Source organism: Elaeis guineensis, chromosome 5, assembly GCF_000442705.2.
Source record: "Elaeis guineensis isolate ETL-2024a chromosome 5, EG11, whole genome shotgun sequence".
NCBI classification, from domain to species: Eukaryota; Viridiplantae; Streptophyta; class Magnoliopsida; order Arecales; family Arecaceae; genus Elaeis; species Elaeis guineensis.
Genome location: NC_025997.2, coordinates 111,617,277 through 111,631,625, shown reverse-complemented (window position 1 = coordinate 111,631,625; position 14,349 = coordinate 111,617,277). Strand labels below are relative to the sequence as shown.

Genomic DNA, 14,349 nt, shown 5'->3' with positions numbered 1-14,349 from the left:
CGTTACAATTCAAAGTTTCAATGAACAATAATAATCTCAATCAAAATAAATAACAAAATTTATATAATTATAAAACTCAATCACCCGACCAATTCCATCGAAGCTCTATCTATTCAATCTTTTCTCTAATCCAAATGATAGCAAAGAACATGCATCCTATAACTGAACAAGGAAAGGAAAAAAGGGATTGTAAGCTTTACACCCTAATAAGAATTTCCATACACCAACATCAATATAATAATAATAAATAAAAAACTAATAATGATTGTTATTCATATAAATTCCATTGCACAAAATCCTATAGTCATAAAATGTGGATAGCAAATACATATTTTTGTGCAATAAATCATATCAAATCATTATCTAAAATTATTGTATATCGGATCTGATAATATTGAAATGCTCGGCTCTAGATTACCACAATCATATTTTCAATCCATGGTGGGGCATCAACACAGTGGCTAGTCCTGTGGACTACCACAATCATATTTCCAACCTATGGCAGGGCACCAACAGTAGCGAGTCCAAAGGATCACAAATACTCAACTCTAACTATCACGACCACATTTTCAGGCTATGGTGGAGTACTAACAGTGACTAATCTGGAGGACCACAAGTGCTCCACTCTAAACTATCATAACTATATTTCCAGTCCATGGCAGAGAACCAATACAGCGGTTAGCCCAGAGCACCATAACACATCATTCAGTCATATAATTCAAATTTATAATTGTCAAGGAATTATAATTCAATCCCACTCTTTTACAAAATTCGATATACACAAATACCAGGTCCATCCAAACCAGGATCAGTAACATACTATACATGACTTCATATATAGCCATATATATACACTTAATAAATAAGTATATATTATGCATCTATCAAAAACCTCATCGAGCAAAATCACTAAAGCATAAAAATAATTTTTATATAAATAGATGATCAATGTCCGAAAATTTTTATCTTTATTGACAACAAACTTAGATACAATATTTACCAGCCCACAAGCATACATAACAAGTCCAATTAATTCAACATCAATTAACCAACATATCTTTGAACACTTAAAATCCAAAGCGGTGCCAGACATTGGATTGCATAAACCAGGGTGTGGCGATTTATAGACTGCAGAGGCAAGGATTTCCTAGCCTCCGAGGAAATTGAGAAAAAGCTGGAGTTGGACTCCTCCAACTCAATAGGGGAAAGGAAGGAAAGAGGAAAGGAATGTCTTTCCTTCCTTTCCGTTGCTTTCTTAGGCTGGTTCTGTGATGGGCTGAGACAAATAGGTCGGGTTTCACAAGTTTGGACTTGGACATCCAAACAGGCCCTACGAGGGAAGAAAATCCCACAAATAGACTAGATAACTAACTCACTTGGGGATTGGCACAGAATTTACTAGGCAATCAGCAGCTTATTCCCTCCTCTTAGAATAAGAGATGAGCAAAGCACTTGAACTTTCAAGTTTTTCCCAGGTCCTCATATGATCAACAAGGGACACACATAGCGAGTATGATGAACAAAAGGCTGAATGTCTTCAGGATATGCTTGTAAAATGGCAAAGGCCTTAAAATTTTATTTTCATTTCAGACTGATAGTTCATACATCTATAATGGCAGAAAGTGGTTGACACAAAATATTGATACAGTTAAGAAACTCCTCAAGTCACCACATACCTTCTGAAAGAATTTCATGTTAATGACGTTATTATACAGTGACCATAACTTTAAGAGACTCCAGTATCTTATCATCAATATCAAATTGCATTTGCTTCTTGTCTCTACCAATACTAACGTACTCATCAAATCGCTCCTTCAAATCTTCTGGAAGGTTGGTAGAGCTAGTCCATCCCAACATCTCTTTTGCAGCTCTTGGTTCTGCATAGAAGTGCTGCACCACAAAGAATAATATAAATTACTTTTGGTTAATAGCTTCTTGGATTTCATTATGTAGTATGATCGTGAGAGACAATTACCATATTACGAAAAGGAAATGCCTTCCTCGAATCAATTCCGAGAGCCTTTGGATCATAGTGCACAATTTTGAGTTCCCGTCCTGCAGCTTTAGCACAGAGTCTGGCCATTCCATCCAAAGTCGCAGCACGATCACACACACAGTTAAATATTTTGCCATTTGCGGCAAGGGGTTTCTCAACAGCAAGAGACAGCATGCTGGATAAGTCCCTCACATGTGAAATGTTAGTCAGTTGCATTCCTGATCCAGGGATCGGAACTGGTCTATTGCGAACAATTCCTGCAAAATAAAGAATTATTTCACCATGAGAAATGATCTCTCAGAATGCAGATTCTTATAAAATGCATGGAAAAATTATTATCATGAAGTGCCAAAACTAGAATTTGCAATCAAATACTGTATTTTTACTACAAACATATCAAGTCAATATAGGGAACAACATATTAACAAACAAACAAATAAATAAATATAATATAAATAAAAAACAGAAGTTTCATCAGTTTAGCTGAAACTGACTAAAATCAATACTTCAAACCTTGAGAGAGAACCTTCTCCATCCAGCTTAGCTCTAACCAGATCTTCTTATTCTCTTTTATCGGGTCTTACCTTTCATAAGATTTCATTGAGATTGGAACACTTCTTGATGCTTGTTCAAACTTCTGTTCATTCGTTTGAGTCTGGTGGACTCTATTATGTTACCTTGAAAGCTCAAAAATATAATCTAATATCCTACCCAAATTTCTTTTTGTTGAATCCAGGATTCCCATCTATGATGATTTTTAAACCAAGATGCTGTGTCCAATATTGAATTTGTGCTTGGTGTGCCAGGGTAAAGCACAAACTTTGGAGCAGCAGCTTATGGAGGATGCAACAAGGTCTCTAAATGTTGCAAAATGAATAATTAGGGAAAGATCTAATTAAATTTGTTGCGGCCAATCCCCTATTGCGCCCATCGTCGGAGAAGAGAACCTGCAAAAAAAGTCCACACTGATCGGAATTGTATCCGATGGGGACCCTTCGATGCTTAAGTCAGTGAAAAGTGGTGAACAGCAGATAGAATATTTAAAGTGACAGAGTATGATCCCAGAATTGCCTTACCAATGTTGTTCATTTATCTCCCTTTTATAAGTGATTCAGGTGTAACCGTCGAGTACGTGGTCCCACTTTTTATGAAACTAAGGGATAGTTTCCCCGATTATTGGACCATAATCATGGAGTTAGTGGGTAGTTTATGCCCACTAATGATCGTGGCATGTAGTTATTACCCACGATTATAGCATCGCGTTTATATATTTGGCAGTCGGCCATTTGACAGTCAATCATGAAGATAGTCAGTCGGCCATGAAGACGGTCAGTCGGCTATGACATGAAGATGGTCAGTCGACTATGAAGATAGTCAGTCAGTCATGACATGAAAATGGTCAGTCGGCCATGAAGATGGTCAGTCGGCCATGACATGAAGATGGTGAGTTGATCATGAAGATGGTCAATCGACCATGACATAAAGATAGTGAGTCGGCCATGAAGACGGTCAGTCGGCCATGAAGATAGTCTGTCGGCCATGACATGAAGATGGTCGGTCGGTCATGACATGAAGATGATCAGTCGGCCATAAAGATGTTGCTCAGCCATGATGACTCAAGTTCAGTCATGATGACTCTGCTTTGATCAGATGATTCTAGTTCAGCCATAATAACTCTGCTTCAGCCAGATGACTCTGCTTCGGCCAGATGACTCTCATGAGAGTTGAATTCTGAAAGTTTCTTACCTTCTAGACCCTCCCCTTTTGGGATCTCTTGGCTCTTCTTATATAAATATAGAACAAAGGCCGATCTCAAATATGAGAGCCGATATAGAATCGGGGGGAGCAAATCCGATTGTCCCTACAAAATTGAACCCACATGAAAATTTTTTTGAAATGATCTTTTGACGCATAATGGAGAGCTAAGATAGAGCGGCAACTAGAAATGGATTTTTCAGAGTTGTTGTATCCTGGGAACTAGTTTATCTGAACCACTGCATGGTGAGGGTGACTTCAATTTTTAAGAAAGCACTATTATACAACATGCCTTAAGGTTCTTTTGCTACCTAAAAAGAGAGAGAGAGAAACCAAAAATAGAAAGGAAAGAGAGAAGAGAAGATGTTAGTTTTACAACTTCATTTAAGATTAACTAACCCAGTACTTTAGACCCCACATCACAATAAAATGCCAGCACAAACATTCATGGGTTTCCAAAATAAGTTTCATTTGCACAATAAGATAAGAATTAGCCGAATACAAAATTTCATAGTCATCAGAAAAATCTCTCTCATCAAAATACAGATATTAACGAGATCAATTTGAGATTCACATAAAGCCATAACCATCAAGCCTAATCCCAATTATTCATGGTTGGCTTCATGAAAACTCAGTATCCAAGCATACCTGTATAGGGCTGTCTCTGGTTTTATTTCACATTTTCCACATTCTTTTCCACAAGTTCCATACATGTTATTTTAGGTCTTCCCATCCACTTTGTACATCCTTCAACAGATATTGAGTACACCACCTTACATCACTTTGTACATATCTTCACATGGTTTCTGCTTTCTTCTCCCTTGCATAGGCTGTAATTCATTGATAAATATCTCTCATGATATCTTGTAAGCAATCTCATCATTTGCTGTATGATCTTAACTCTTGTAATTATTAAAAGATCCAGGTTATTAGACTGTAACCTTCTTTATCATCTAAAACACTACATTATGTTTTTAGCCATTTATCATGACTATAAATAGGAATTTTTTGCCCTCATTGCTTTCAAGTTACAATAATGCAAGCATGAAAATACATTATGTATATACAGACATGCACATATACATATATATTATGCACACATATACACATACATATATATCTCTGTGTGTGTGTGTGTGCGCGCGCGCATATGTATATGTATGTATACGAGAATGCAGCTTGTTTCTGGTAATTAGAACCATATAAAATAATTTAACTAAACGTTCTGCTTCATGAAATTGTGAAATCACAGGTAATTCCATTAAAGATAATAAATAAATTGAAAAGGAAAGTATAAACATGAGGCAAGTGCTGGAGGTCTTACGATCAAAGAACCATTCCTCACAGTCCTTGTTATTTCCAGATCCAATCATATACTGTGGACGAAATATTGCCCAGCTACTAAAGGATAGATCTGCAATGTATTTCTCCACGAATACATGACCGGCATCATCTTTGATGGGGTCCTGCATATTTGGAGAGTTCATTTTGATATGACTAAACAAAAGCTAAAGTCTCCTTGCAGGGTTACTAGTTCATGAAGAAGCATTAACATTAGTCGTTTGAAAGCTACTTCCTCTAAGAGTCATAATCCATAATTGCAAATAAACTTAAATAACCATGCTTTGTAATATATTGTAACTCTGCAAATTCAGCAGTTTTGTTTTGAAATCACTAAATTGAACTCACTTATTGTTAGAGTAAGGTATACCCTAAAAGCCATTTGCATGTAATTTTGAATATTGGAATAATACATGAATATTTGATATGCATGTCACTAAATAGTATTGATTATGCATCAAACATTGGCCTTAGAGCCAAAAAAAAGTGTAAGTGCTTCAGGTGAATTATCCGTGATTGAAATGTTAATCATAGGGAGGATTGGGCATCACACCTATATGGCTGCTGAGTGTATGGTAACCATGCAAAGTTTCTTGTCCACCAGGATGACCTCACACAAATACTTGGATTGTGCCATCGCATTAAATAGTAAATATAACCAAAAGCAATCCATCTCAAAATCATTTTCAAGGGTTGAGAAGCGAACCAGGTGCATAGCTTGCAAGTGGATCCTTGACTTGAAGCATAGGACATACTACATTCCGGTGATTAGTCAAATGAGGGTCACACTCATGTATCGATCATGGTTTATTGGATTATATGCTTGATGGAAGCACACCGAACTGCTAGGTCCAATTATAAGGGTCAGGCTATCTGATGAGGGAACCATCATATATCATGGTGTCCACATCAAGGTAGAGATATGATCACACATGGGAGTGCTTGGGCCTAAACCATTATCTATGTTTCGAAATAACCCGATAAGTGAAAGTAACAATTCCTTCAACCTACTTAACTCGAATGTTTGGAATAAAATACTTAACTAAGCCTTCATCGCAAGTTAGTTGGGGTTAGCTACATGAATCCTTTTCCTCCATTCTACTTTATGAGAGCTATACTGCCTAAAGATGTAGAGATATCAAGTCTAGATTTATTTATAGCAAGGACGATGAAACCATCCCGAACCACCCAATTCAGGGCATATCAAGCCATACCAGTAGCAAACCAGGATATTTCGACAAGCAAAATGAGAAACTAGCGGCAGAAGGGGAGACAAAGAAGGAAAGAATGGAAAAGAGAGGGGTGGAGGGAGGGGGAGGAAGAGAGAGGAAGGGTGGCGGACGGCAGATGGAAGCCAGTGGAGGGCCTCGAAGGGGGAGTGTGTAGCATGAAGGGGGAGGAGGGGCTCCACCCCTGATTTTCCTATTTTGTTAGAAACACGGGTCCAGAGGAGGCCCCTTTTTAATTTCAAAAAAATTAAGTCATCAACCCCTAAAAGTGCAAGGGGTTTGTGAACTTCACTTAACTTTTTCAAATAAAAAAAAGGGTACCCCTTTGGGACCCAAATTTTGAACCAAATAGGGGAACTGGAGGTGCAGCCCCTTCTTCAGCCTTTCGTGCTGCTCCATGGCCCTCTGTTAGCCTCTGTCGGCCATCCGCTGACCTCCTCTCTCCCTCCCTTGCTCTTTCTCTTTCCCCCTCTCCCTTTCTTCCCCTCTCTTCCTCTCTCTATTTTCCCTCTTCCCTGCCCTCTCAGTTGTATTAGTACAGGCTCGACATGGAATGGTATGAAGGCATACAAAACTACTGCCAGGCAACTAGTTTGAGACTTAGTATTGGCACAGCAATCATTGACTTATAAAATTTATGAAAGTAGGCTTCAGATCCTCTTTTGTTTCATTAACGATTCCTAAAATTGAGTTATAAGTCCTCTATTTATACTAGTACGGTCCACCATTAAATAGTTCATCTTCTAGTTGTAAAAGGTTATAGCTTTTCACAAATAAAGATGACTAGCGTAAAAAATTTTAAAAAAATAAAATTCTATAGAAGATAGATCTCAATTTCTACATCAACTATGTCTTTGGCCGCTTTGGACCTTTCTGGTTTGTAAAGATAGACTTGTTAAAACTATTCCAAAAAAGATTTTTTTTGAACTTTGACCGACTCATTTAAAGATTGAAACCAAGGCTCACTATGCTGATACCAGGGCTTGGATTAGTCAGCCAGCGGTGTGGATCAGTACATCCTTATGCCATTCCATACCGAGCCTAAACTGACATAATAGAGAGAATGGGGGGGGGGGAGAGAGAATGGAAGAGAGAAAGGGGGAGCAAGGGAGTGAAAAGGAGGGAGAGGAAAAGATAGAGGCTAGTGGAGGATGCCCTAAGGCCGTCAAAGAGCAGCAGAAACATTGGAAGGTCAGAGGAGAGGCTCCACCCTCCTCCTGACTGAATGAAACAGGGATGATGCCTTAATGGCCCTCCAACAGCCTCCATCGGCCTTCTTTCATATCTCTCTCCTTCCCTTCTCCCTCTCTCTTTTCCTCTCTTTCCTTCTCCATCTCCTCTTTTTTTTGTTTGGTACCAGCAGGTACTCACACCATTATAGTATGAGCACAATCCAAGAAATCAGAATACAAAATATCCTGTAGGATTTGTGGACAAGCATCGCCCTCACATCAGGTCCAATCTTTAGTGTGTTCATCAACAAAGGATGCAACCCAATCGCTACACTGTTCGTCTCCCAGAAGATGCGTCAAATAGATGTCATGATGGAATGATGAAAGGACCTCCAGATGTCGCGGAGGAGTGAATGAGCTTCTGGATGCTTCGCCTCATTCCAGATCCAATCAATGATTGTGGCAAAGTCGCCCTCGATGAAAATCCTCTCCGCCTGCAACTCTTGCCTTGTCCAAATGAGAATCATCTCCATCTCCTCCTCCATTGTTTTCTCATTTTAAATACTAGAACTATCCTGGTCCACCACTGGTATAGTTTGGTATGTCCTGAACTAGGCAGTTCAGGATGATTCTGCAATCCCTGAGTGAAACAAAAGAATTTGCTCCTAATAGTTAGTGCATCATAGATCTAGAAAAGTTACCTAATTTCGAAAAAAAAGCAACTCAAACGGATATCATATGGGCAAGTAATGGCCTCTAAAAGTTTTGAGCATAGTTTGACTCTTGATATGGTAGTTCTTGCACTAGGATATCATCTAGATCCATGTACAGTAGCCAGAATAGTCCACTTCAAGTATGGTGATAATCCTAGATCATAGAAAATAATTAATTAATTTATAAATCTATTGACTTAGTAGTTAATTATTTGGAAAAGGGTATGTATGAACAATTTCACCTAAAATGTGACCAACATGAATAGGGATCCTGGATAGACCATGACATTGCATGACAAAGGGTTTGATGGTGCTTATGTTCTCAATAATCATTTAAGAACACTAGAATGGTGGGGCTAATGCAATTATAAAGCTTGTGGAAGAGTAAGGAATTACTAGCTTCATCCTACCAGGGATTTAGTAATGTGATATGAGGATTATATCCTATGTCCAACCACACCACTAATGTATGACATAGCAGACCTTAAGGGGCAGGTTATTGTTGATACGAGGAGCTGAGTTGACCTACACTAGTAACATGTCTAGCACATGCAACCTATCACCAACTATTATTAGAAATGGATTATAATTAATTACTCTATCAATTATTATTTTATTGGATCAAGTAAGATCTGATTGAGAATTAATTGAGCTCAAATTGGGCCTAGAAGAGTCTAACTAGATTGGGTCAAGCCTAGTCAAGAAAGGTATAGGTTTGGACCAAATCCAACCTAGTCCAGGTTCAGAAGAGTGGGCAGTCACCTTTCTTAGTATGCCACCCTCCCTCCTCTCCTTTGTGCAGTAGAATGTGAAATCCTCTAGGGGAGCTCGATGCACAAAGGGAGAGACACTGTAGCATGGGTTGCTCCCCCTTCTTCGAGTATTTGAGTCCAACTAGGATGCCAAAGAGGTTTCCTAGTTGTGTCCAGCCACCAAAATATAGGGCTTCTCCCTTTTATTGGGGGCCTTGGGGGGCATAAGGAAGTGAACAAAATTGTAAGAAACCACATAGGTACTGCTCCAAGAAGAAGAGAAAATAGGAGAGGAAGAATGCTTACATCTAAAACAACAAAATTATTCCATTGGGTGAAGCATCTCCTTAGCTCACTATTCTAGAGTTTAGAGTCCAAAAAAGGCTATCTTTGATGGTGCACATGAACCAATGCAGATGAGAATGGCAAAGCTTGGAGGGTTGTGTGTTTTCACAATATGAACAAACTCCTCGGACAACAAAAACAACTCCAGAATCATATCATGGGTTGGAAACATTCTTTAACACCCTCCAAGCATATTTTTATGCATTAATGTATCACGAACAAGGTCCTAAATTCTGCTTTAAACACCTAGGATAGATCACCATGTCTATCATTTATGTCACAGCAAACTCATTTTGCTTTCACAACATAGTAACCTTCAAAAAAAGTAGACCAATCATGTAAGTCTAAGCAACTTAGAATATTTACGGCCTGCTTGGCACCATTTCTGTTTTTGTTTCTTTATAAACTAGTGAAATACCACCTGGAGCTTGACATTGAAGACAGCAATTTGCACAAAACTTCTGCTATTCGTTGATTCTATTTTAGCCCATTTTCTTGCAAAGCCTCTGAAGATTTTCACTGAACAACTTGAAAATGCAAAAGGTTTTTTCATCATATGGGTTGCTCGTATGGTACATTTTTTCTTCTTGGGCTTTTGAAAACTAAATCAGAATATGAAAGCAATACCAAATGCCCTTAGTTTTTATTATATTTGATTATATAACCAAGGACTTCATAGCTTATGATGATAATAATGTGAAGAAGATGGATAAGAAAAAGGGGGAAAAAAAACTTGATAGGATCTGACTTTTAAGAGATGGGATAGGGATGATGTTTCATTTGAAAGGTTTCAGAGGAGAGAAAACAAAGACTTGGATAGAGACCAGAGATAATAAAATTCATTCTATGGCTGAGAAAATGGCTCTACTAGATGGGATGGGGCTTTTTGTCATGGTACTTGACTCAAAGAGCTTAATAAACTAGGTTGCTATGGTACTATTTATTTATATGATCATGAGTCATGACAATCTTTTTAATTATGTAAACTATTATTATTTGTTCACAACATACCACCAAGTGCTTGCTTGGATGGTAGCAACTCTTGCTACTTGGGCAAGAGGTCAAGGGTTCACTTCCAGTTTACCTTAAAAGGAGGGGTGGATATAGGGCAGAAAAGATGAGGATTAGCCCCTCTATTCTCACAAAAAAGAAAAAAAGAAAAAGAAAGAAGAGAGAGAGAGAGAGAGAGAGAGAGAGAGAGAGAGAGGAGAAGAGCTATTTACAACATGTATGGATGCAGAACTATCTATTGTGTATGTGTTTATGCGTGTGGGTGCGTGTTCATGCTTCTATGCATGTGCCCATAAGTATGTGTGTATGTATTTATGTAATGTATGTACCATTACAGAAGATGGCAAGGTTAAGTTCACACTGATAACTTGTATACTATGCACATGCACAATTGCATTAACCAATGCTTGCATTTTCTTGCTACCAGAAAAGCAAAAAAATATGTAGGTCTCTAGCAAAAATGCACCCAGAAACATTAGGAAGTTTAACTTGAACTGCATACCCCTTCAAGATGAGGAAACTCATCACCGGTCTTGTATATCCCAGCACTGCTGATGTAGAGAAATTGTTTGATGCCAGCAGATTTGGCCCAGTCTGCCACAGGTCTGCATTTCATAATGAGTATTATGACAACTATATTCATTGTATGTTCTGAAACACATTTTAGTGTGACTTCCATGACATGTATATATATGGGTAAATATCTTAATGAAAAGTTCAATCAAAATATACTCCACAAGCTACATTCTACAATGTGCTCTTCAATTTTCAAGTTCAATGGTGAAACTCAGGCTCGTACTTGCCTACAATCTGTTAGAACTCCTACTTTTCCATGTCAATCCTAGTTTCTTAAGCTCTGTTTATTAGCTCAACATTTTGTATCATAAAATGCTATGGGTTTTCTTTCCTTAATTTAACTAGCTAAGGCATGTGTCTATACAATGCACACAGGAAAGACCGCTCCACATAATGCACTGATATCTAATTCTATTAAGTTCATTTTCAATATCTGTGAACCCAATATCACAAAAACATCAAACTATGTTGTCTCGTGGTCACTAATTTTTGCTGTGTCTTCATGTTCGATTCTTTTTTCATTTAGATAGCACTCCATGTCTTCATATCCTCTTGTTTGTAGGCTCTTATGAGTCTTATCCTGCAGAACTAAGTTTTGCAATACCACAATAAAATATAATTCACTCTTGATAAACACTATATATGTTTTAATTAAGTATTAGCAGTTAAAAAGATCTTATGAGCTTTGTGTATATCCTTGCTTGTCTTAAAAGAACTACTCCTGATACTTGCAATTGCTTGAGCATAGCTAATGTGGTCTTGGTGCAAGTTTACTTATCCCACCAGAAATACTCTCCATCCTTTGTCATTGTCCAAGCATATGTCCTCAAAACAATTAATCACATATGCACAACATTCTTCCTTTATACCTGTTCAAATACCCCTCTTTATACACCATCATATGCTTTCTTTGAGTTGATAAAGATCACATCTGAAAATTCCTTTAATTTTCTAGAAATATTTTTGTCAATTGCATAAGCAAGAAGATGACATCCCTCACTAATCATGTTGGGCAAAAGCAGACCAGGTTTGGTTATGTGAGCATGTGGTGATCATCTTTCTTTCTAGTACATAATGTTGCCATCATCTTTAGGGCCTGTTCTGGAGAAGCCCCCACCAGATCCAACAGGATCAGTTCGGGATGGGGAGCTTGGAGAACAAAGACATGGCCCTTGGAGAGGTTTATCATGGTGTTGTGGGGTGCGATCCCTATGGGATAAAAAATACCTCTTGACATGTGTTTTTTTATTTTAAATCCTGCAGAGACCAGGCTCAGCGATCCACAATAACCATCTCCGGCTTGCATGGATGCCATCTCTTTTTTCTCGAGGTTGATGGCTAGGAATAGCCAGTTGTAAAAGGAAGCTCAAACTATAGAGCGAATCCTAATCAACCTTCACAACTTATCAGAAAATACGAATGTCCATATTCTTCTATTAATTGCCTTCCTTATAGCATCTATAGTTTCCATCTAGAGGTTGCCCAAGCAAGATTTCAAATTTCCAGAAAAACTTTACCCTAAGGATGAGCTTTCACCAAGAATCAGAGTTTCATTAGGCGAAGACATGGCCAAAGTAATGCGTCTGACATCTTGAGAAGAAAAACAAAAGGCAAAAACATCAAAATATAAAAAAGGAAAAAATGTTGATGGCTCACTTACTTCACTGCATCCAAATCCTTGCCATTATTGTCCAACACCACATCAAACGCAGCCGTGCCGACAATTTTCCCCACCTCTCCTGGATCTCCCCAGACCGTCCGCCCCCCGGCACTCACCAACTCCTACAAGGTCAATCAAATCCATGGCTAAGAGAACAACCAAATAGCTAGCAAACAAGCCAGAAGCCAAATCAAAATTAATGGGCACGGCCGCAGGGGACAAGAGGGGCGAATTTACCGAGAATCTGGTGAAGGGGGGCTTCTTCATCTTATCGGAGCTCTCCTCGCCGACGGTAAGCACGGTGACCTCATGGCCTGAGCCGAGGAGCTCGCGGGCGAAGTAGAAGCCGATAATGGCGTGTCCGCCGCTGTTGGTGTTGACAACAAGGACCTTCTTCTTCTCCTCCTGGGCGCCGGCTTTCACATAGAAGTTGGAAGAAGGGGAAGAGAAGCGTTTGGAGGTGGGATAGAATGAGGGTGAGGTGAATAGGGTGGAGAGGAAGGGGGAGGAGACTGGGAGGCGGGAAGAAGAGCGGCGGGCAAGAGAGGAAGGGAGAGCGCCGGCGATTGGAGGTGTTCTACGAGAAGAGTGGAGGGGAAGAAGAGAGGAGGCGGCGGCGGTAGCCATGGGTGGGAAAGATGATGATGTGATCGAAGAGTGCAGAGATGTGAGGAGGGTCCAAGAAGAGCAAGTGAGCGAAATTAATTCAGGATAACGTTGCTGCTTGCTACCGTCCCTTCTCCTCGTGTCTGATAACCGTCGCACCGTTATAACGGTTTAGTACCCGCCAAATGGGAACATCCATCAAAAACATAGGAACTAATTCCAGCCTCGATTTTTTTTATATATATACAAGGTAGTAAAAAATAAAATTAATCATCGCAACATCCAATTTTTATAGTGTTATAACTCAAAGTAAGATATTTTTAGTAAAAAATATATTAAAAATTATTATATGTGGTTTCTTAAGTTATAGCCATTTTTGATATTTCTATGTCTTCTTGAATCGCATAGGATTTGGCTAAACTTTTTCACTCTTCCATGGATTTAAGTCTGGCTATTCTTTTGGTGGATAGCTTTGCGTATGAGTCTAAACTTTTTATCTTTGGCAGGCTGTTCTTTCTTCAATCAAGAGGAATCATGATCAGAATTAACTAACAACAGTATTTTTTCTCTCAATATTGTATAATAAGATTTTCCAATAAATTATAAAATAAATTTTATTTTCCCAAGAAATTATTGAACTTTTCTTTTTCGACTGCAAATTGGTTCAACTAAAATTAGATTAATTCAGATTTTAAGATCATGTTTTTGAATTGCATGGCCACGCACCTCTTCTTTTATCTCTAGTGTGGAGCCACATATCTTCATCTAAACCTGAACTTCTATCCCCATTTTTAAAATAGATTATTATCATTGCTTTCCAGTCCATGACAATGTTTGATTGAGAGCAAAACTGGCAAAATACTTTGTATAAACCTTATACTTTCTTAATAGTATTAAAAAACATGGCTAGAATTTGCTAGTGACAGACATAATTTTTGCAAGAGCAAATTATTGTCATATATTCTTGACATTAAATATTTTTTTGTGCCTTTTTTAAAAACATAAAAATACTTTAGGTCAAAATCTATTCCATAAATAGCATCTAAATAGACACGATATAACTTATGGCATAACCACCTAATAGGTATTACTTTTCCTGCTTTCTTTTTTTTTTTTTTGTATATTTCAAGACAAATAAAACCTACTAATGAAAAAAAAAACTTGTCCTCATATTTTTAAATGATTAAGAGAAA

At 38.2% G+C, this 14,349-nt stretch overlaps 1 protein-coding gene across 1 annotated transcript; it reads right to left on the bottom strand.

Moving 5' to 3' along the window:
* Positions 1-1,545: 1,545 nt before the first annotated feature.
* Positions 1,546-13,275, bottom strand: LOC105033957 (chloroplast stem-loop binding protein of 41 kDa a, chloroplastic). The gene is made up of 6 exons (XM_010908946.4): positions 12,788-13,275; positions 12,551-12,672; positions 10,817-10,919; positions 5,076-5,217; positions 1,976-2,253; positions 1,546-1,890 (listed from the first exon to the last, which is right to left on the bottom strand). The coding sequence occupies exons 1-6, from the start codon at positions 13,175-13,177 to the stop codon at positions 1,708-1,710; spliced, it is 1,218 nt and encodes a 405-aa protein (XP_010907248.1). The 5' UTR covers positions 13,178-13,275; the 3' UTR covers positions 1,546-1,707.
* Positions 13,276-14,349: the final 1,074 nt, after the last annotated feature.